Source organism: Hyperolius riggenbachi, chromosome 1, assembly GCF_040937935.1.
Source record: "Hyperolius riggenbachi isolate aHypRig1 chromosome 1, aHypRig1.pri, whole genome shotgun sequence".
In the NCBI taxonomy this organism is placed as follows: domain Eukaryota; kingdom Metazoa; phylum Chordata; class Amphibia; order Anura; family Hyperoliidae; genus Hyperolius; species Hyperolius riggenbachi.
This window is the reverse complement of record NC_090646.1, coordinates 162,636,968-162,661,807: the sequence shown is the minus strand read 5'-3', so window position 1 is coordinate 162,661,807 and position 24,840 is coordinate 162,636,968. Positions and strand designations below refer to the sequence as shown.

The following is a 24,840-nucleotide window of genomic DNA, read 5'->3' as shown; positions in this document are numbered from 1 at the left end:
TTTGCTTCAAATCCAGATTTTTTTCCCGGGACTTTGGGCATGTATCCCACTCCGCTATGCCCCCCTCCAGGTGTTAGACCCCTTGAAACATCTTTTCCATCACTTTTGTGGCCAGCATAATTTTTTCTATTTTTCAACGTTCGCCTCCCCATTGAAGTCTATTGCGGTTCGCGAACTTTTACGCGAACCGAACCTTCCGCGGAAGTTTGCGAACCGAAAATCGGAGGTTCGTGACATCTCTAATAAACTGCTAGAAAATCAAAATGTTTCTACTTCTATAATCAGTGTGATAGGGCTGGTGTAGGTAAGACATGATTTTATATTATTATTATTTATTTATAAAGAGCCAACATATCTCTCTCTCTCTCTCTCTCTCATTTCAGTCCCCACCTTTAATGTCTTATAAATGTGCCCCTACACTTAGAGATAAGTTGGTATGTGCTGATTTAGGTTCAGAACAATCCCGACGTCCTACCTCTAACCGCCCTAATGGGACTTATCCCTGCATGAATTGTGTTAATTGCCATAGTGTAATTAAAGGTCCAGTAGTGAGACATCCCCATCTGGGAACTTCATTCAAAATACATGATCAATTTGACTGTAATTCTAGTTATGTAATCTATGCTTTAAAATGCCCATGTGGTCTTTTATATATTGGCCAGACGACACAACCTATGAAGGCTAGATTAGCATCACATAAATCTTCAATTAGGAGTAATCTGAGCTATCTGTTTCTTCATATTTTCTACAGGCAGGTCATACAGTCCGTCAGTTGCGATTTCAAATTTTGGAACATGTATCAATACCTAGAAGGGGTGGTAATAGGATAAAAAAAATTACTATAAAGAGAGGCGGTTTGGATAAGAATGTTGGACACATTAGAACCACGGGGTACAAATAGGGAGTATGATATGCAGCCTCTTCTGTAAGGTTATCCATATTGCTGTTATTTGCTTTATTTTGTTTGATGTTATTATTATTCTTTATTTGGTCCTTACTATTTGGGCTTCCTTCCCCCGTATAGCGCGGAGGGGAGGGATGTTTGGCAGCGACGTGCGTTCCACTCCGAGCACGTGGGCTGTGTGTTTACATTCTGCCCACGTGACTCGCTGACGCCAGTACCAGAGGGGGCGGCGGTTTCGCTGTTCTCTCGCGCCAGTGAGGTTCCCCATCAGGTCCGTCTCTATCGGAGGTGTGGCTATGACGACGGCGTTTCATTTCCTCATGGCGGATTGGTCGGGGTTTAATATGGATGCGCGCGTGGCCGCTGTCATCTTTTCTCCCCGTTCCTGCGCAGAATGGGTTTGTCATGATCTGCGCACATTTGAATATTAGAAATATAGTCCCCTATCAGGTCCGCCTGAGGTGATAGAAGGGAATTGGTCGCCATAGGCGAAATTTGAATGTGATTGGCTATTCTCCTATGCATGTGTAGTATATAAGGCTGTTCTGCTTTTGTACATTCAGACACTGACACTGGCTTGAGAAAGGAGGGGGTCCCCTCCAAAACGTCACTGTTTCTTATGTCAATGTGTCTTTTATAATAAAGAGCATATATACAAGCTGATGGTGCCGGTCTTTACACTTTGGATTACAGTTGGAGCCAGGAGTGCTGCCTGGTTCCAACTACAGGAGTGCTGTCTACTAGTACTTTGACAATAGAATCTGCAGACAATAGATTTATTATATAGGAAAGGCAAAACAGATAACCTCATTGCCTAATAAACTGTGCTCTAATCCTTCCATCTCTAGCTCCCTATTTTCTCTTAACAATCCTGTGCTCCTGAAATGTATGATACTTACCCATGTGCATAAGGACTGCTCATATTCCTTATATCAGATTCCCATGAATACGTATCAAAAGATTCAGGCGTACATGGATATGAAGAGAAAATGGGGAGTAAGGGATGGATGAACATGTGGAGACTAGGCATAAGTGAGAGATCAGGGTCAGTACTAGGCGCCCATTAGGGAAAGTAGTAGTGTTAGGCACTAGGTTACATTTCTGGGAAATGGAGGGGTGAGGTGGCCATGGCATCTCCATACAGGGTAGGATATGAGGCTAGAGAAGAATTCAGGGAACCCTAAGACTGAACAACTTTTGTTTCCTGATATTTAGATCACTGTTTATCAGCTACTTACTGTAATAACTAGCGGAACCGCCGCCAGAACGCACGTGGCAACGGGTTCTGCATCACAAGCGGGAGCCTCTGCATCCTTGCCGGCGGGCGGAGTAGGGCAGGCGGCGGAGTCCGTGAGCTCGGCGGACTCCGCCGCACAGTTGCTGCCTGGTGGGGGGTCATCTGCTCTGTCGCTGGCTCAGTTTCTCCGCCTTATGCCCGCACGCGCGAGGAGACAGGAACTTTATGCCTCCAGAAGGGGAGTCAGCTGACCAGGCCGGTCAGCTGACTCCAGCAGGTCCTTGGATTGGCTGGGGCTCTGGGGCGGCGCTGGGCAGCTCTCTGGCTACATATAGGACTTGCTTGTCAGTAGCAAGTTGTCTGCTGCCGTGAATACTTCTGTGTTAGCGCTCAGACCTTAGGCTAGATCCCAGGTGTCGAAACCAAGGACTTAACACCTCAGATTAGGATTGTATTTGATTGTTTACCTGTGTATGACTCTGGCTATCCCTGACTATCCTTTACTCTAATCGTTATTGTACTTCCGCCTATCTGATTCAAGTTGCCGACTCTGCCTGTTTACCGACTCTGAATCAGCCTTCTGTTTCTGTACCTTGCTAGCCCGCACCGTTACCGACTATTGGCTTGGTTTCTGACTATTCTCTCGTCTCACGTCTCTGTGCTGTTGCCGCCTGTACTGTTGCCGAACCTCTGGCCCTCTGACCTTTCTCCCTTCAGTGGAACGTCTCCCACTGTAGGGTTCTCTCTGAGGCTTGCCTCTCCGAGACGCTTGCCCTAGGAGATCATTACTGCTAGTGGCCGAGATTCTTCCTCTGCTCCTTTGAAGGATCTCACACACGGGGTTCCCATTCAGAGGTAACCACACCTCTGAGGAATCGCTGTGTGGTGGATATTTCCACTACGTTGAATTGTTACAGCATTTATTGTTACCTCATTTATTCGTGTGTCGATTACCCTGTTTTGATCAGCCCGCATTATAAGCAATTCCACAGATTGCTATATAATCGGGTCTGTCCTTGTATTATTGGTGATTCTGCGGATGCTCAATAATCAAGGTGCTGGGTGTGATACTGATCTCGTCTGATCGTTTTAGGCCATAACATCAGTAGTGAGCCTTCCGCTGAATTACCATCAGGAAGATACTGATTGCCTTGCTCTTATATATCTGCATTAGTGGTTGTACTGCAGATAATCATGTAATCAGATCTCCGTGCTCTAGCTGACAGATTGTCACACTTACCTTATTAAACTGGAGAAAATAATAGGGGTCATCCTCTAAAATAATTAAATCATAATCTTGTGCAATCTGTTGATAGAAGAGATACATTAATAGACATTCTAAATTTACATGTTTTCAGTTTTGAATTTGTAAATATAGTAATTATGTATTTTATTGTCTAGTACCTGGTATATTTCAATTTTGCGTTCAATGGTCAAGGAGGAGCCAGTAGGATTCCCTCCATTTGGAACAGTGTATAGAACTTTTGGTGAATTCTTCTCAGGATTTGTAGCATCCTCTGGTTGCCATCTGGAGAGAATATCTTTAAGAGCCTGAGGTATAATACCATGCTGGTCCGTGGGGACACCAATCAAATTACATCCCAACGGACGCACCTGAAAATACAAAGTTAAACAAATGTTATTAATGCCCAACTATTCACTGTCAATGTTCGGATAAGTGGACACACATTCTTGCGCAGCACACAATGAAAAGTCTTTGTTTCATATATAGTTGCTGGAAAAATGCACTTCTCTGTATTCAAAGTTTGTGTAGGCAGAGCAACCTGTCTAATAAGTAGTAGTAAATAGTTTCATCAGCAACTGTATACAGCAGACTGCAGGAGATCTCTGCATAGGCAGCTTTCCATAAGGTAAACACAGAGACTTAACTCTTTCAGTGCCTTCTGCAAACATGAAACCAAGTAAAACTTCAGTTTATTTAGGATTTCTATAAATTGTATTAAAGAAAATGTTTTACCATAAAAGTTATCATGGCTGCAGTTTACATTTTCCCAGTGAAATTTGTATTTGTCTCCGCCCAATTTTTGGTTATGGTGATAAAAAGTATCCTGTATGTTATTCCCGGGAATGTACTACTGTATGTGTGTGCCAAATTTCATTCAAATCCGTTCAGCCATTGTTGCGTGACTGAGTAACAAACATCCAGACTTTTGCATTTATAATATTAGTAAAATAGATTAGATTATTTTATCAAATATCTATTAAATTATTTTATCAAGCCTACCATACACCATTCAATTTTCAAACTGATTTTTCCAGTGCATCAATCACATTTTTGTAGAGAAAAAAAAAAGTAATAATTGTAATAATTTTGATCAAAAAATTATATATATATATATATATATATATATATATATATATATATATATATATATAGTATATTTTCTTTATTTGATGTTTTGGGAAATTGAATGATTTGATTGCATTGTGTATGGGCACCTATTACAGATATTTTACTATCACCATTTGCACTGCAAGAGTAGAACATAAGTAATTCTACTATTGGCCATTTCTGGGCGCCCTTTTTTCACATATGCATTGTCACTATAAAACACCATCAAGGAGGGAGCACTATAATCAATGAGTTCCGGTAATATTGGGAAGCACAACAAAGGTGTCACATTTAAGTAGGAACATCATAGTGGGTGTACGATAATGAAGGAAGTAGGTTGTAGTAAAATGGAAGAAGTGTATTATCTAGTCTCAGTTTCAATTTAAGTCAAGCAATCTTTCTGGAGTTACATACCATATTTTGAGAAGGTCAACAGCAACCAAGACAGAATATGCAGTCTGATCATTTTTTATAGTCAAGTGATTGGCTGGCTTTTGCGGTCTGCACTCATAAACGCAAAAACATTGCCAAAAGATGGACAAAGGGAGGTGAAAAACTTTGGTTGTGCTCATACCATGGCTACAAGATGCATTGGAGAAATATGTGATGCAGAAACAGGCAAATGACAAATTCTTTGAATTCATATGCAAATTTTAATAAACTAGAGCTATGGAAAAGTTTATTCATTTTAAAACTTTTTTTTTATATTTTGATTGACTTCTCATTTTGTGGACATTGAACAAATTTACTGGCAAGCTGAAGAATTTCATTTTTTTCTGAAGTAATTTTAATGAAACAAAGAAATGAAAATACATTGTTCAGTTAGGCCTAATGGGGACGTTTTGCATTAATCTGCTGTAGGCTTGAGATGTATAGCATGCAATTAAGGGCTTAAAGCTGGGTAGATAGGTGAACATGACTGTGGAAGTAGAAGACTGTCAGTTACTTTTAGTTTCTTGGCAAGTGGAGTGGCCCACCTGAGGTGCAGACTTTTAAGAACACCCTGCAAGGAATGATAGGCTGCTACCCTACGCATCAGCGGCTCGATTGATAAGATACATCGGCACGTGTAGACCCAGCTTTAGTGGGTGACGGGTAACCATGCTGTAGGATTTCATTAGGCTACATCCCCTGGGATCAGTCCATGCATACTGTGAGGGATGCTACCGAGGTGGACTTTGTCTTCTTGTTTCATGTTTTATTAGAAAACATAATGAAGGAATACTCACTGCTGCTAGAGTTCCAGAGTAGGCTGTTGTATCCATCAAGACGTTGTCTCCAGGGTTCACAAGCATTTCAAATACCTAAAAGATATGTAGTACAGTTGTTGTAAAAGATGTTTTATTGTGCAGTTACAACTCTTAAGGTGGCCACACACAATACAATAAAATGATCCAATTTTATGGCAATTCGATAAAAACGATCGGATTTCCAGAATAATCAAAAGCTTTTTTTTTTTTCATTTAAGCAGGAAATCTGATCTGATTTCCAGTTTTTATTCGATAAAAGTCAATTGGGAATGGTGGATTTTTCTGATCAATTTTTATGAAAATTGTATGGTGTGTGGTAGATTGTCAATTTCCTTACATATACTCCCAAGCAATTTTTTCAGTTTGCAATCATTTTTTTTCATAATTGGGGAAAAATTGAGCACACGTGTGGTACATTGGTCAGATTTTTTAATTGTTACAATCAGTCAGAAAAATTTATTTTAATTCTTGAATCGGAAAGATATTTTAAAAATTGTATGGTGTGTGGCCATCTTTAGTCTGAGAGGTCCAACCAATAATTAGCTTATTAATGGTGAAGTGCAAGTTCTGCAAAACAGCTCTGCTCCAATAGCAGGTAATGCTGTTTTCTGAAAATGCATTTTGAGGTCATCTTTCTTTACAGATTGCTGCGTACTCTAATAGCAAAGAGTACCTGAGATGAAGAACACCTCAGGTTTTATATTTATCTGGGGCTTCCCCAGCCCCCTGTAGTCCGTCTGGTCGCTCCGATTCCATCCGGTCCCCTCCGTTCTCCAGCAGTCTGGCCCAATAAATTCCCAGACTGGCCCAGTTGTGGGCCACTGTGCTTGTGCGGTTCCGGCCACATCCCCCATTACGCTCCCGTGGCCAGGAGCATTCTGTGCTTGTGCAGTTAAACATTGTAAAAAGTATGTAAACCATTTGGAATTATATGGATTTCTGCACAAATTGGTCATAAAATGTGATCTGATCTTCATCTAAGCTGAAGGATTGGACAAGCACCATCATTAGTACTAATTAGCACTAAATAACAGAAGGCTAATAAATATATAAATCAATATATGTGTGCAGAAAGGCCAAACAAGAGAACAACATGACCAAAAAGACAAGCGTGTGGCCCTGCATAAACCGCACCACAATATGTAGAATGTACAAAAATAGCCTTTATTGAACCATACAAATAACAATAAAACCATAAAAACAAGCACAACAAATAATGCCCTCAAAATAGCACTAAGTATGCTGGTATCAACCATGAGGATACATATGTGAGATGTAACCTGAACGCAGCTGCACACACCGGGAGCGGGGAGGAGAGGGATGTGAATGAGACAGGCCTGAACATGCAGATGGGTGGCCTCTAATAAAGTGTGTGTCTAGTGGGATGAAGAGGGATAATGGAGGGTAGTTCCATATACTGGGGCCAGTGGGTGAGAGGTGATGGCCAAATAGCATAAGGGGCATTGAAAGCCCTGGTGAAAGAGAGATCCAGATGACTGGAAGCGTGTGTGCTGAGTGGAGGGCTTACCGGAGTGGAGCTGGACCAATAAAGTGTGTGTCTAGTGAGATAAAGAAGGATAATGGAGGGTAGTTCCATATACTAAGGCCAGTGGGTGAGAGGTGATGGCCAAAAAGCATAAGGGGCAGTGAAAGCCCTGGTGAAAGAAAGATCCAGATGACTGGAAGGCTTACCGGAGTGGAGCTGGACCAGAGGGCAGGCGTGCAGAGAGCCGTCGCGATTCGCCGCAAACAGCGGCTTCTTCCGGAATTACCCTCCATTATCCTTCTTTATCTCACTAGACACACACTTTATTGGTCCAGCTCCACTCCGGTAAGCCCTCCACTCAGCACACACGCTTCCAGTCATCTGGATCTCTCTTTCACCAGGGCTTTCAATGCCCCTTATGCTATTTGGCCATCACCTCTCACCCACTGGCCCCAGTATATGGAACTACCCTCCATTATCCCTCTTCATCTCACTAGACACACAGTTTATTAGAGGCCACCCATCTGCATGTTCAGGCCTGTCTCATTCACATCCCTCTCCTCCCCGCTCCCGGTGTGTGCAGCTGCGTTCAGGTTACATCTCACATATGTATCCTCATGGTTGATACCAGCATACTTAGTGCTATTTTGAGGGCATTATTTATTGTGCTTGTTTTTATGGTTTTATTGTTATTTTTATGGTTCAATAAAGGCTATTTTTGTACATTCTACATATTGTGGTGCGGTTTATGCAGGGTCACACGCTTGTCTTTTTGGTCATCTGATCTTCATCTAAATCACAACAATAGACAATCACGGTCTGCTTAAACAAATACCACACAAATAATTACATGCTTCACTATACACACCATGTAAACATTCACAGTGCAGGTGAAAAAGGTATGTGAACCCTTAGACTAATGACATCGCCAAGAGCTAACTGGAGTGAGGTATTAGCCAGCTGGAGTCCAATCAATGTGATGAGATTGGAGGTGTTGGTTACAGCTGCCCTGCCCTATAAAAAACACACACCAGTTTTAGGTTTGCTTTTCCTAAAAAGCATTGCCTGATGTGAATGATGCCTCGCACAAAAGAGCTTTCTGAAGACCTATGATTAGGAATTGTTGACTTGCATAAAGCTGGAAAGGGTTATAAAAATATCTCCAAAAGACTTGCTGTTCATCAGTCCACGGTTAGACAAATTGTCTATAAATGGAGAAAGTTCAGCACTGCTGCTGCTCTCCCTAGGAGTGGTCGTCCTGTAAAGAAGACTGCAAGAGCACAGTGCAAAAGGCTCAATGAGGTGAAGAAGGATCCTAGAGTGTCGGCTAAAGACTTACAAAAGTCTCTGGCATATGCTAGAAGAAGAAAATACACCTTCTAGAGTGGCCCAGTCAGAGTCCTGACCTAAACCCGATTGAGATGCTCGAGATTGAGGCATGACCTCAAGAAAGCGATTTACACCAGACATGCCAAGAATATTGCTGAACTGAAACAGTTCTGTAAAGAGGAATGGTCAAAAATTACTCCTGGCCATTGTGCACATCTGATCTGCAACTACAGGAAACGTTTGGTTTAAGTTATTGCTGCCAATGGAGGTTCAACCAGTTATTAAATCCAAAGGTTCACATACCTTTTCCATCTACACTGTGAATTTTTACATGGTGTGTTCAATAAAAACATGGAAACATTTAATTATGTATGTGGTATTAGTTTAAGCAGACTGTGATTGTCTATTGTTGTGACTTAGATGAAGATCAGATCACATTTTATGATCAATTTGTGCATAAATCCATATAATTCCAAAGGATTCACATGCTTTTTATTGCTACTGTATATGGAAGCAATTGGCATGGATTCTCGTCAGTTCATTGTCACGTCTTGAGGCCCTACGGTGGTATGGAACCACAAACACAACCCATTCCATAAGCTACATGCAGTGTTTTGGAAAATTCAATCAACTGCAGCGCTTGAGCAGTCAATGGTTAACGTAAATTGGTACTCAACCACAGGAAGAGTATATTTTTCAGTTTGTTAGTACCAAGCTTGGATTCTGGACTACTGTGTACACTATATCTGGATATATAATTATTACTTATATAATAGTATACAATGCTATTAATCAGGTTTAAAACATTTATCTGCAACTTAATGTGGTTTGCCACTTACTGAGCTCAAAGCACATACAGACTAATTTTCACTAGTTTGCAACTGTTCAGAGATTTACAGTGGACATATACCGTGGTACATGGGATGCTTACACCATTTGTATTCAGCTATATAATTGGCTTCTCTGTTATTGCCTATTACATATTTTATTTTATTTCCTTGCAATATACATTTTGCTACAGTATATCCTATTGTCTGTGCGTAGAGTCCACTATTTCTATGGCGCCAGTTGACAAGTAAGACTATGGAATTCTACTGTCAGTATATCCAATACTGTTGGTTCTGATTGGATCCTGTGGTTGCTTATGGTCTCTCTGCCACATTAAATAATTTGTTTTTAAGATCAATAAAAGACATGTTTTATCATAGCGATGGATCTGTCTAAATGCATATGTTCCTATATAAAGGATGCTTTTTAAAGAGAATCTGTACTGTCCGATTTGTATAATAAAAAACATACAAATCGAGTCACTTTGATCTCCTGGATCCCTCTTTGCCGTTTTCGCCGCTCCCTGCTGCGATCCTGGCTTTTAATCGCCAGCTGTAGGCAGTGTTTACAAACAAAAGACATGGCCGCTAACCAGGAAGTGATGTGTGTGTTGTGTGTGTGTTTGTGTGTGTGTGTATATAAAAAAGCCCAAGGGTCAACTAAATGGAAGAAATGAAATTAAAAACACCTCGCCTTCTACTAGCTACTAACTGAACTATGGGCTAGAGGTGGGTGTGGTTATGCACGCTCACAGGGGAAAATAATATATATCAGGTCATTAGCAGCACAAACCAAATTTTATGCAATACTATGCAAAGCATGCACTTCTTATGCTTTTCTGTTAACAATGGCTTTCTTCTTGCCACTCTTCTATAAAGGCCAACTTTGTGCAGTGCATGACTAATAGTTGTCCTATGGACAGATTCCCCCACCTGAGCTGTAGATCTCTGCAGCTCTTCCAGAGTCACCATGGGCCTCTTGACTGCATTTCTGATCAGCGCTCTCATTGTTCGGCCTGTGAGTTTAGGTGGATGGCCTTGTCTTGGTAGGTTTACAGTTGTGCCATACTCCTTCCATTTCTGAATGATCGCTTGAAAAGTGCTCCATGGGATGTTTAAGGCTTTGGAAATCTTTTTGTAGCCTAAGCCTGCTTTAAATTTCTCAATAACTTTATCCCTGACCTGTCTTGTGTGTTCTTTGGACTTCATGGTGTTGTTGCTCCCAATATTCTCTTAGACAACCTCTGAGGCAGTCACAGAGCAGCTGTATTTGTACTGACATTAGATTACACACAGGTGCACTATTTAGTCATTAGCACTCATCAGGCAATGTCTATGGACAACTGACTGCACTCAGACTAAAGGGGGCTGAATAATTACGCACATCCCACTTTTCAGTTATTTATTTGTAAAAAATGTCTGGAATCATGTATGATTTTTGTTCCACTTCTCACGTGTACATCACTTTGTATTGGTCTATCACGTGGAATTCCAATAAAATTGATACCTTTGTGACAGTAATATGAAGAAATGTGGAAAACTTCAAGGGGGCCGAATACTTTTGCAAACACACATATATATATATATATATATATATATATATATATATATATATATATATATATATATATATAATTCATATCATGTTACAGTATACTACACGTTTTCATCTGCACTCCAGTCTGGGATTCTCATAGTTTCTCAGCATGTGACAGGCAGCTTCCTCCCCCCCCCCCCCCCTCAGCCTCACAAACTGCAGGGAAGAGAGTGATGAGTAAACAAAGCACACAGAGCCTGCAGGGGGCGTGCATAGCTTGTATTCATTACAACACAGGCAGCACATTTCTCCCTGGGTCGAAAAAGCTTGACAAAGAAAAGATTAGATATATTACAGAGACCGTGCATCTAGAAAAGGCTGCAGTAATCCAGAGCACATTAGAACAGGTATAGGAACTTATAGGATAGAAGAAATAAGGCTGAAAATTTTGTTACAGAGTTTCTTTAAGTTGACTCCTAATGGGGCACTGCATTATTATGGCTATAGATCTTAGGAATTTACAAAATATCAGCCTGCCCCTCACTCATGCTTTTGTATTATTACTGAAGAATTTGATGGAAAGTTCAGTAAAAACCTCCAGCGCCATCATAATCTAGATAAAAGAAACAAGCACTGCACACTGTGACTTACTTTAGACAGCCCCTCCTGGCTTCCTGTGGTGACGCACAGCTCCATCTGCCCTTCATTTGGGCTGTACGAAAGCGTTGGTGGATTGTGCAGTTTTTTCTGCAGATCTTTCAGCCAGGAGACTAATTCAGGAACACTGTGTAAGGATGATGCCATTATGAGAATTGTCTTGACACAAAATGTATTCATATAAGACACAGTGCCTCCATTGTCAAACTGATGCCTGTCTCATGGGCATTTTTTTGTGAAATGTCTTTAACCTTAAGCTAGTTCTGCAGACACAGTACCCTCTCCAACCTAATGTCAGAGATATTCTACATTGTAGCACCTCTAAACGCGTTTCTTAAAATTTCTCTGCAAAATATTTCACCTCCAACTACTGCTGTTAGTTGATATCTTGTTGCCTCTATACGAAGTGATAGTCTTTGCTATTTGTAGCTACCTACAATCAGGAAAGAACGAAGGAGGAGAGGGACCACCCAGGTCCCAGAAGATCTGGAGAACCAAGCAGTGGCATATAGGGGTTGCAGGACTGCAACCAATTCTTGTGAGTATTCATTACCCACAATTCTGCATTTTACACATATAACTCAACGATACTGCACCAATAGGCTCCTGGTGTCCCTTCACTCCACAGGCACTAAGACTTCCTCCCCCCCCTCCTTTTCTTTGGAGGAATCTGTGTGGCCTGACCCACAGACGCGTAGCGCCTGAGTTAGTGCCACTATAGCAGTTATGCCCTAGTAAGCGGCCTGCACACCGGTTATTCGGGGTTCCGCCCTCCAAATTGCTTGGGGGGGGGAGGGGGTGTTCAATAGTATTTAACGTCACCGGGAATTTGAGCGGCAGCAGGGTGGGCCGTCATTCGGCTTTCCCTGCGCCAAACTCACCAGTGGCGTACATATACGTACACCCTCGTGGGTACTGGTGCGGTCTGAACCCCTGCATCCCATATTGCTGTGCCACAGACAATAGCAACCACTCTAGTAATAAAACTGCCCCCTATAATTTTCAACTGCCCCCTATCATTGCCTTAGCTGCAATTTAAGACCCAGCATAATTCTGAACTTAGACAAATTGACTTTTTCATGCTTTTTGTCATGTTATCTCCTATTTATTGTTTCTTTTTAAAGAGACTCTGTAACCAAAAAAAAAGGTCCCCTGGGGGTACTTACCTCGGTAGGGGGAAGCCTCAGGGTCCCAATGAGGCTTCCCCCTCCCCTGTAGCTGCAGGCAGTCCAGCGCTGGCTCCCCAAAATGCCCCGAAATCCTCCCCAAGCGCTGATAAAGAGGTGATTTATTTATCTTTCCTGGCTCCAGCGGGGGCGCTGTTGCGGCAAAACGTACGGAGATGGGTGGAAATACCAGATTCTCTGTTGGGTCCACTCTACTACGCAGGCGCAGGAGACTTGCGCCTGCGCAGTAGAGCGGGCCGACAGTGATCGGGTATTTCCGCCTATCTCCGAGTGGAGAGTGGATACTGCGCCTGCGCTGGAGTCGGGGAGGTAAATATTTACATGCCCGCTGTTCGGAGGGGCACAGCGAGACCGCCGTGGGACACAGGAGGACGGGGGAAGCCTCGATCGGATCCGGAGGCTTCCCCCTACCGAGGTGAGTACCCCCCCAGGGGAACTTTTTGTAGTTACAGGTTTTCTTTAAATAGGAGAATTGCACTCATGGTGCGGTGCAATTGTCCTGCAGCAGGATAGCTTGCCCCAGGAAAATTGTATTGCGCCATTTCTTATTTCATACACACTGTTGCAGAATGCGCCATCATGGTAATTTGCATAACCCCACCCCCACTCAGGGACATACTCCCTGCTGGACAGGTAATACATGTGTGCCGTACTGATACCACAGCAAACAAAATAGATTGTTGCAGTGCCATTGACTCCAATGCAATCACATGCAGAGTGTGCGGTAATGCTCGGCAACACCTGTGTCGTCCAAAGCACTTCTGTTGCATCGCATTGCACCGCTGGTACTCTAGCTAGTCTCATACAGACTAATGGCCACTGTGACGTGGGTAGGGCCGGCGCTACCATAGAGGCAAAGGGGGCAATTGGCCTAGGGCCCTAGAGCATGTAGTCCCCCTCCCTCCCCCCCAAGGTGTCTCTCCTCCAACTTAACTATTCCTCCCTGGGACCCACATGTACAATCGTCCGACCCTACACCGACTATTGTTTCGAGGCCAATCCGGTCCTCTTTGTCAAGGCTAGGACAAACGGCACCGGATTGGCCCCGAAATGATCGTCGGTATACGGTCGGACGATTGTACATGTGTGTGATGGGACAATACATTTTCACTGTTCCTGATAAAGCCTGTGTGCGAAACTCTACTTTGATGACCTGTATGGATAAAGTTTGGGAGTGCATAGAGCCATGCAGTGACAGAGGAGTGTGCCCAACAGTACAGGTGAGACACTACTCTGCCAAAGACTCCGCGGCGGCACCAGGGAGCACAGTTAAGTTGGAGCGTGGGGGAAGGGACAGCAGCCAGCTCAGATGGAAATTTTGCTGCAACAAAGGGCCCCCCATGCAGCTTTCTGTTTTGAGTGTCTGTCAGGGGGGCCCCCAGATTTATTTTGCCCAGGGGCCCCAATGTTACTAGCGCTGACACTGGACGTGGGAGCAGCAGGGGAGAGTATCGTAATAACGGGACATGATGTGCTAACGTGAAAGGGGCCTAAATGAGCACTATGACCATGTTATTATTTGAGGTAAGAGCATATGTTACCCAGGTGTTGCAGAGTACTGAAGTGCCTTCTTCATTAAACTTTCCCCAATCTCAATGTCCGTCCCATCATTCAGCCTTATTGTGGCCCTTTTGAAGGGGAATGTATCTGGATTTGGAACTCCCCCAGCCAATGATATCATCGATGGTGGAGACCTCATCAGCAAATCAGCTGCAAAGAAATGAAAGCATTTCAATAACGTTACAAATATCCCCACCAAATAATTATCTATGGCACCACACAATTTCACACCAAAACTTAAGATACAGACACCAAATACCGCAGCCATAAAAAAAAAGAAAACTTCGAGGAAACCACATAATACACTGTATTATTTTCCTAATATGCTTGAAGTCATCACTCTCGGTTTATCATAATCAATTATTTACTTTTTCTTTAGTAAAACTGGACTAAATCAACAGTTTATGCAAATTCTGATTTGCATTTTATAGAAGAGTAATTATAAAAAAAAAGTGCATTAAAAATTATATTTCAAAAATCCTGAAGTTACCAATTTTCTAGGAAAGCTACGATGAGCCATGCATTCTGGCACAAGAACCTCATGCAATCCGTAAAACATGGTGGTGGGAGTGTTCGGCTTTGGGCCGGTTTTGCTGTATCTGTGTCTCAACTGCTGGCTATCAATGATGGGACAATGAATTCTGATGTATAGCAGCAAATTCTAAAGCTATTTTCATAGCGGTGTGTTGTGGTGCGGCGTAACGACATTCAAATGCAGCCTGCGGCACTGCAATGCACTGCCTATGTGTCGTCCACATTGGGGGGAGTGCAATATAATTGGGTGCGGCATCCCAACACATTGTATGTAATGTGTTACCGCAGAATGTGTGCGTTAACAGTGAAGCATACTTTTCCTTGACTGTATGCTTCCCTGCATGGGATGAATCGTCTGGATAATGTGCGTCACCTTTTCCATCCATTGCTTTCCTGCTGTTAAAGGGAATGCAACAGAATGGCCACTGTGAACCTGGTCTAATGGAAAATGGGCACTAATCTACTTTAGGTGACCCAGCAGGAAGAAATCCCGCTATTGTGATTGAGTGGATGGCACCCTCTCGGTTTCAGATAGGTTGTAGTAAACTACGCCCACACTATTTGGCCGATCACAAAAAAACTTGGTGCTTTAGAGGGTGCTGTGTTCGGAGGACTGTTGCCTTTGAGGTTTTCTGTTGAGTCCCCTTAGACTAGTGCCAGAAAATGTGACCATCTCTGTATGGGCCGGTTCACATGGATGCTTGGCAAGCATTTACTGCCAGCGCCCAGAACTCGTCGTTAAACACTACCATCCAAGTGAATGGGAGCGATTGTATCGGGCGGTGTGTATCGTTTATCAGCATTTGCGCAAGCACGGCGTTCCGATCCCAATTTTCCCCGTCATTCCAGGCGACCATGGATGCAGCATGGGGCGTCAAGGGTCGATTACCGCCATGTTTTGTGTCCCCCGGGGAGGGGGGCGAAAAATGCCAATCACGACGGGAAACCGCCTAAAGCCCACGCAAGCCACTTTTTACGAGACGCTGGCAAAAGGAACGCCGCTAGAAGCCTGTGAGGACCGGCCCTAAAGAACTTCATCTCGAGAGAAAGTAGGTCATGTAGCAAGAAAATTAAGCTAAACACTTAAGCTGTCTGTTGTACCACTGTTGCCATGTCCTGGACCACCAGGCAAAGCTTGGCATTTTGACAAACTTGGGCATACACCCTGCAGAAGTTCACCACTGCTTAGGACTGCAAAATGCAGAAGTAGATGCTTGCTCCCCAGCAGAGTGAAAGCAAACCATCCAGAGGCCTATAATAAGGTGTGGATAAGCACACATAACTAGGGATATGTTGCACTTCCTAATTACTAGCTGTATATGGCATCCCAAATAGTCCCTCTTCCAATTACAGTTAAGCTCTGTACTCACCACTCAACGGGTCCAGTGACATCCCCTTGACGATGGTCATTCTGCGACGCCTTTTCCTGCTGGTGGGTATGCAAGACATCAAGTGACGTTACACGTCGGGCGCGAATGAGACCTCAAGCGATCGCAGTACTTTGTGTGGCAGTCGTCGGGGTTCTTAAAGATCCGCCGTGATGGTCGTTATTGCTGTGTGACACAAAAGCGACGTTTGTGTGGTCGTGCGCCTGTACCCACCTTGTGACATCGCAGAAACGATCGGCTCGGCACTCCCAAAAAAACCAAAGCACCAGTCGTCTGGAAAATCGTCGGTAAAATCGCAATGTAGGTACATATCTTTAGACAGCATGCATTCTGTTATACTAGATTATGTGTGTGTTTATCATTTAATGGTTATGCACAAGAGCACAGTAAACTGTTAGCTAGGCAAATAAAATAAATGTGCAAGAAAGTGACCAGAGTACTTGATCTAATGCATAGAACACCAGCAGTCAATTTTTATATTCCCCTTATAAATCAAGTCTTGAAAAGCTAATATACTGCAAAAGCTAGTAAATACAATGACAGCAAGGCAAAATTGCATACAAATTGAATTATGGGTCTCAATACACTTCTCTACAGCTAATCAGTCAGTACTTATTTTTTATGGCAAACAAGGGTGATGAATGTGGCAAACTCATGCTTACTCAGCAAATGGACTTGTCAGCATTTACAGGGTACTTTAACTGGACTGTAGGTCAATGCTCATGCATCTAAAACAGCCAGTCTGCAAATATATAATCTGTCCTGATGGAATATGCTAACATTGGAACACTGTAGGATACATTATGGAAATTAAATGGTCACTCTTCAACTAAATACATGAACTCTGGACTTCCCAGAGGTTTCCCTCTACTTAGGTAAGTATGGTATCTATCTTTTTTTTTTTTTTGCTTTAGGTCTGCTATTGCATTTAGAGTTATTTTATTAGTGGGGGGGCACCATTCTTACAGTTTTTTACAATTGCTTAAGCACAATTTTCAAAAAAATTTAAAATTTTTCAAAACACTTCACACAATTTTCACAACACCACACACAAGTAGCACAACACCTCAGATTATGTGCAAAATGGACAAAATTAGTCAAAACTGTACACTTTCTTTCCAAAACCCTATTTTCTTGTCAAACAGATAAACATGTCAGTATATGAGCAGATTCTGTTTAAATCATTTAAACACTCCAGTGTTTAAAGAGGAACTGTAAGAAGGAATAAATATTCCTTAAAAAGCAGTATAAGACAGTGATTTAAGTGTATAGATAAGAAGGATTGACTAATAAATCTCGTAACCCTGTCAGCAAGGTGCTGTAAAAATGCCATAGGCAGTGTGGGAGGATCCCTGTTTACTACTGGCAGGAGTAGCAAGTTTTTTTTTCTTCATCCCAGCAGTTGAAAACACGCCCACAGTGAAGGTTGCTACACCTCTCCTTCCCCAACCTTTTTTTTTTCCTAACTGACATAATTTACAGAAGCCCAGGAAGTATAATATACACATGTGTAAACAGAAGCAGACAGGGAATGAGCTAGAGATGCTGAGTATTGTATTGTAATATAGCTGAATAGCAGAGGCGTTTCAAACCACTGGCATTACAGCATAAGGGCCCTTTTCCACTAGCTGCGTTTTTGCTAGAAACGCAAAACGCATGCGTTTGCTGATTCTGAAGTGCAGTCTGTTTAAAATAAGAATCTTGGGTGGCGTTTTCCACTGCTGCATTCCGATTTTTTAAAAAACGCAAACCCATGTCTGTGCGATTGTGATGCGTTTTGTGTTTCAATGTACAGTATAGAAACGCATGAAAAACGCATAGAAATGTGTTTTGCGTTATGTATTGATTTAACCACTAGTATCTATTTTCAAGACAACACTTGCCATTTGCCAATCAGAAAAACGGAAAACGCAAACACATAAAAAACGCACATCAAAATTGGGAAAAACACAAATGCATTTGCTGTTGTGTTTTGCAGTGGAAGAGGGCCCTGAAGCACAGAGTTGTCTACAAAGGCATTGTAAATTTTCTGTCAGTCCAGGAAAAAAAAGTTTATTTTCCATGTCTTGAGAGACCGAAAACTAAAGGTAGCCATACATCAGGCGATGATGGGCCGATTGACTCATGTGCCCAATTTCAGCCTGAAATTGGTTGCGTTGTCAATCGGGCATGCACTTGGCGGCGTGATTTTAATCTGATTTGATTATAATAATCAAAGTCAGATGGTCGATCGGCCGCCTGATGTATAGTCACAATAAAACAAGCATTCTTCCCCCTGCACAATTGTGCTAATGACTGCATCTGCTTGTCCACTGATAAGAAATACAAAGATTTGTAGACAGTCCCTATTCAGTATTCAGCAGGGTCTTGAGTACAGCACCCTGCCTCCAGCCTTGTCACCCCCCCCCCCCCTTTGTACTGTAGTGATGCTGAAGCAGTCTGCACAGCTAGCCATCAGAGTAGGACAGATTGGGCCCATTCACACTGGGGATCACAAAATGCTGGCAATTAGTGCTAGCGTTTTGCGGCTGGGATTTTTTTTTTTTTTGCAGCAAACGCATATTTTTGACTACATTTTCATGATTTTTGAGCGATTGGGACTACACAAGCACTTTAATCCGCAGAAACCGTCTGCGAATCGCCCCAGTGTGAATGGGCCCTGAAGAGCACACTCATCTGACATCATCTGCAGCACTGTACAGAGTACATATTCATGTCACTGACTGTCCTCAGAGGAGCTCACAGTCTAATCCTAGCATAGTCATAATGTAATGATCTACCACATTATTATTATTATGTATTGATATAGCGCTGACATCTTCTGCTGCACTTTACAGAGTACATAGTCATGTCACGGTCTGTCCTCAAAGGAGCTCACACTCTAATCCTACCATATTATTATGTATTTATACAGGAATTACATCTTCTGCAGCACTGTACAGAGTACATAGTCATGTCACTGACTGTCCTCAGAGGAGCTCACAGTCTGTGTCAAAATAAACACATGACATAGCTGCAAATGAATATTACATACTAACCTCACCGTCAGTTCCTTTAAGAAGCTCACCATTTTCTTCTTACAGTGATCCCTTTCAGTTCTCACAATATTTTGTCAGAACTGAAATATACCAGTTGCTGTCAGTTATATATCAGCAGTTGTCAGTTACAACTGAATGTGCAAGGTAATGTCCATGTTTCCCTATGGCTCAAGTGGTGTGATATTACAGTTTAACAGTGTGCTGATCAGGAAGCTGTTAAAGGGAAGGTTCAGGGACAATAAAAAAAAAATCCAAATCCACTTACCTGGGGCTTCCTCCAGCCCGCGGCAGGCAGGAGGTGCCCTCGCCGCCGCTCCGCAGGCTCCCGGTGGTCTCCGGTGGCCGACCGACCAGACCGGCAGCCAGGTCGGGCTTCTTCTGCGCTCCATTATGCGTTTCACGCCGACGCGCTGACGTCATCGGACGTCATCCGGGCTGTACTGCGCAGGCTCAGAACTACTGAGCCTGCACAGTACAGCCCAGAGGACGTCCGATGACGTCAGTGTGCCGGTGTGAAACGCATAATGGAGCGCAGAAGAAGCCCGGCCTGGCCGCCGGCCTGGCCAGGTCGGGTCGGCCACTGGAGACCACCGGGAGCCTGCGGAGCGGCGCCGAGGGCACCTCCTGCCTGCCATGGGCTGGAGGAAGCCCCAGGTAAGTGGATTTTTATTTTTTTTTATTGTCCCTGAACCTTCCCTTTAAGAGGTAATGGCCGTTTTTAAAATGGAGGACGGAGAATTTAATTGATCACAGTGGACAAATGAGACGCAGGAGAGGAGAAAGAGACTGAGGAGTAGAGTATACAGGAGGTAAGTATGACCTGTGCATGGTTATTTTTACTTTTTATTCTCAGGTTCAGGTTCTCTTTAAAGGAGTCATCAAGGGATATGAGGAAAATAAGTGCCACTTACCCGTGGCTTCATCCAGCCCCAAGCTGGATGACTAGTTATCCAGCATAACTAGTACCGTAAGTTAAAGGGGCACTATGGCGAAAAATTTTAAAATTTAAAATATGTGCAAACAGACAAATAAGAAGTACATTTTTTTTCATAGTAAAATGAGCCATAACTTACTTTTCTGCTATGTTGCTGTCACTTACAGTAGATAGTAGTAATCTGACAGAAGCGACAGGTTTTGGACTAGGCCATCTCTTCATAGTGGATTCTCAGCAAGGCTTTTATTCTTTATAAAGATATTGACTAAAAAAGGATTTAAACAATGATGCTGGCCAGCTTCCCTGCTTGCTACACAGATTTTTGGCAGTTGGACAGAGCAACTTCCATTCACTACGTGCTTTTGAAAATAAATAAATCCCTGAGAATCCCCCTGTGAACAGATGGACTAGTCCAAAACCTGTCACTTCTTTCAGATTTCTACTACCTACTATAAGTGACAGCAACATAGGAGAAAAGTAAGTCATGGCTCATTTTACTCTGGAAAAAACGTACTTATCTGTTTATGCTTGCACATATTTTAAATTGTAAATTTTTTCGCCATTGTGCCCCTTTAAATGATCATGAATGCCTCACAGTCATGAATCCTTGGCTCGCCAACAAGCTGAGCTAATCCACATCAGAATCTCCTAAGACCCCCGAGGGCTCTCTTTCTTTATGGTCATGTCACTGACTTCACTTTAGCAACTTACTCAAGATGTTGCCTACCAATAACTTGTTTTAAATAAAGTGCAATAAAGTCCAATTACTGGAAGAACCACATTAGGATAAAGTGTAGCTCTTTTATTTAGTGAAAAGAAACAAAATCACACAGCTATCTCTTTTATGTGATTTTATGTTTTGTGCGAGTTTATTTTTATGAGAGATAATTGAGGAAATAAATTTGGACGAGAAAATCGGTGGACAGAACATCAATAACCTTCGGTATGCTGATGACACAACTCTTCTCTCAGAAACGGCGGATGGCCTGCAGCATCTGATTAATCAAATCAAAGCGCTAGTGCAATAGTGACTATATGGCAGTGATCTCACTGCCGCAATTGCCGCCAATCGCAGGCATTTCGCGATTAGCGGCAATTGCAAAAGTGTTGCATACAGCATTTCACCATGATTCTGGAGCGATTGCAGTACAGTGCTTAAAAAAGGCACTTTCAAGTGTGAATGGGCCCTTAGGCAACTAGAGGAAATGGTACAAGATCAGAAAGCATGGAGAGAGCTAACGGTAACCCATAGAATTACCGAGAGTCGGATACGACTGAATGAATAACATCATCATATTTCTTTTCACTAAGTAAAGTCATTGATGCTAAATATAATTTTGTTCAACTTACATTTTTGACTTTTGCATAGAGGTTAGGGTTCCTTCTGATAGGATGACCTCTCTGTGGAGGAAGGGTCTAGTACAAATGTTTTTGCATGCAAACTGTTTAAGAAGCTAACATCCTCAATTAGTGTAAATTGTAGCACCTTGTTTCAGATGCAGATGGTTGCATTTATGCCTTTAAAGGACCTCTGTCGCGATATCTTAAAATGTAAAATACATGTAAACCTATACAAATAAGAAGTACATTTCTTCCAGAGTTAAATGAGCCATAAATTACTTTTCTCCTATGTTGCTGTCACTTACAGTAAGTAGTAGAAATCTGACATTACTGACAGATTTTGGACTAGCCCATCTTCTCCTAGGGGGTTCTTAGGGTTTCCTTTATTTTTAAAAGCACTTAGTGAATGGCAGTTGCTCCATCCAACTACCAAAAAAGTGTACGGTGAGCATGGAGGCTGTCCAGCATTATTGTATAAATCTTTTTCAGGGATTGTCTTTGTAAAGAATAAAGGCCATGCTGAGAATCCCCGATGGAGAGATGAATTAGCCCAAAAATCTGTCGGTATTGTCAGATTTCTACTACCGACTAAGTGACAGCACCATAGGAGAAAAGTCATTTATGACTCATTTTACTCTGGAAGAAATGTACTTCTTATTTGTATGTGTTTTAAATTTTAAGATTTTCACGACAGTTCCTCTTTAAGAGGCTCTGCACACCTTCCTGCTGTTAAGTCATTCAGATGAAGCCTGGTTTTGGATGCGCTGCCATTTCTCCCTACTGTGTACATAAATATAATTTTGCCTTCTATATTTAGAATCAGATTTTTTTTCTCACCTCCCCTGTATTTATTACATATAATGCTTCAGTGGAGAGATCAGCTTGGACTGGCTCTACCTTCCCTCAACTGTCCTTGAATTACCCAGCTTGGTGCAGTAAAAGAAGCAGCCCACACAACGGAGATAAAATATCAAGGAGAACCCCAGTGAACTGATGCAAAGGAGTTTTGGAGACAAGCACACAAGCCATGCGGCCAGAATTTTTGGGTTTTTCCAAAAGGTACTCAGAGCATATTTCTGTAAGTTTGGGCTATTTAATGTATGCCGATGGTAGGGAGAAAATGTGCATAAAAATTTGGAAGATGTCCGTACACTTTCACAGTACTTACTTAGAGCCCGTATAGGTGAGGGTTTCCTGGCGGCACTCACCGCTGTGAGAAAACGTGCATAATTCATTTCTGGGGACAAAAAGAATATGTGCTAAAATACATTATCAACCAGTTACTGTATATACTCAAATAAATATTTCATGGCCAAATCTTGGCCTCATATTAAAGGACAACTAATGTGAGAGGGATATGGAGGCTGCCATATTTCTTTCCATTTAAAGGGACTCCGAGCAGTGCAGTAACTATGGAAAGATGCATACCATTTTGAAGCTCTCTTTCTCCTCTTTCCAATGATATATAAACCACCACCCTTTTTAGTTTTCGTTATTTTCATGATCGAAATCGCGGCCGCCATCTTGGATTCCTTATTCAGCATTGTATTATGCAGGACGACACTTTCCCCAGTGTCGGCAGCTCCATTCAGTGCAATGCAATGAAATACAAGGAACCCAGGGGGATATAATTACAAACATCATGCCGGTAGGTGTGAGGATATAATTCATTAGTTGTGGGTATGCTTAAAGGCATACCCACAGGCACTGCTCGGAGTCCCTTTAATCAATGCAAACTGCCTGGCTGTCCTTCCAACCATCTATCTCTACTACTTTTAGCCATAGACCCTGAACATACATGCAGATCAGATGTCTCTGACAAAAATCTGACAAGATTAGCTACATGCTTGTTTCAGGTGTGTGATTCAGACATGACTACAGCAGGATAGCCAGGCAACTGATATTGTTTTAAAAGGAAAGAATATGGCAGCCTCCATATTCCTCTCACCCCAGTTGTCCTTTAAATCTTAGTTTATATTTAGGTAAATGCAGAGTGTGCAACAACAAAGCGTTCTTCCCCTTGCCTGTCCCACAGAAGCAAGTGTCCCACAGTGTAGAGCTACAGTGGAGCATTTTTAAATCATCCCTCCAATCATTGATCCTGACAGTGGTTCCCTGCCCAATGCATGGTACTATATGGTCCTCTGTATCCTCTAGAGCAGTGTCTCAACACGGTCCTCAAGTACTCCCCAACAATGCATGTTTTGCAGAAAACCACAAACATTCACAGGTATTAGTGTCTCAGCAGAACTCATACATCCACAGGTAAGGCAATTATAGTAGTGTCTCAGCAGAACTCATTAACTACCTCTGTGGTTTTCTGCAAAATGTGTACTGTTGGGGGTACTTGAGGACCCAGTTGAGAAACACTGCTCTAGATCAGGGTTATCCAACCCTTTCCTCAAGGCCCGCGAACAGTGCATGGTTTGTGGAAATCCACAGAGGTAGATGATCAGCTCTACTGAGACACTAATTACCTCACCTGTGCATGTTTGTGGTTTTCTGCAAAGCATGCAATGTTGGTGGTACTTGAGGACAGGGTTGGGGAATTCTGCTCTAGATGGTACTGAACTCCTCCAGCCTTTGTCTGTGTCCCACAAACCATTAGGGCTCGTTCACACTATGAGCATTTGTGGGTTTTTTTTAAGCGCTGGTGATTTTTGAAATCGCCCTAAAAGCACTTGTGCAATGATTTCCTATGAGAGCGTTCACATGTGAGCGTTTCAAATTTAGTAAACAACTAAAGCAATTGAGCGATGAGTGATTGAGATTTTCACTTCCTGACGTGAGTCAGGAAGTGAACTCTTTGACCCAGAAATTATTAAATATTAATGGATTCAGCCTAGATTCACAGTGGGACGTTGCGTTTTGATGCCACGTTAAAGTCGCACCGCAAGCTTACAACGCAACGCGCCCAAAAAGTGGCAACGCAGCGTTACCGTTGCATACAGCAGATACAGTAAAAAATACAGGCAATGAAAAGTATGCTTCCAAGTCATTACTGAGCATGTGCAAACAGTCCAACGCAGCTAATAACGTGTATAACGCACTGCATGCAGTACTTTTACTTAACGTGCAGCGTTAGACACCAACGCAACGTGTGTAGTGCTCAGGAAAGGGATATAGCAATATCCCTATACCTTCCATTGAGCCAAAGCGCTCAGAAAATGATGGAAGCGGATCGGAATCGAACCACTCATATATGAACACTCTCATAGGGAATCATTGCACGGGCGCTTTTAGGGCGATTTCTAAAATTGCAAGGGCTTAAAAAAATA

General features: G+C 42.5%; 1 protein-coding gene across 2 annotated transcripts in view; it reads right to left on the bottom strand.

Moving 5' to 3' along the window:
• The window catches only part of AADAT (aminoadipate aminotransferase), a 51,137-nt gene that overhangs the window by 21,392 nt on the left and 4,905 nt on the right, over positions 1 to 24,840 (bottom strand). For both annotated transcript variants that reach the window (XM_068269289.1, XM_068269298.1), the window contains exons 2-7: positions 22,731 to 22,799; positions 14,309 to 14,477; positions 11,575 to 11,707; positions 5,724 to 5,798; positions 3,546 to 3,755; positions 3,382 to 3,447 (exon numbers count right to left, since the gene is read on the bottom strand). In XM_068269289.1, the coding sequence (XP_068125390.1) occupies positions 3,382 to 3,447; positions 3,546 to 3,755; positions 5,724 to 5,798; positions 11,575 to 11,707; positions 14,309 to 14,477; positions 22,731 to 22,799 (722 nt within the window). The remainder of the gene's footprint in view (positions 1 to 3,381; positions 3,448 to 3,545; positions 3,756 to 5,723; positions 5,799 to 11,574; positions 11,708 to 14,308; positions 14,478 to 22,730; positions 22,800 to 24,840) is intronic.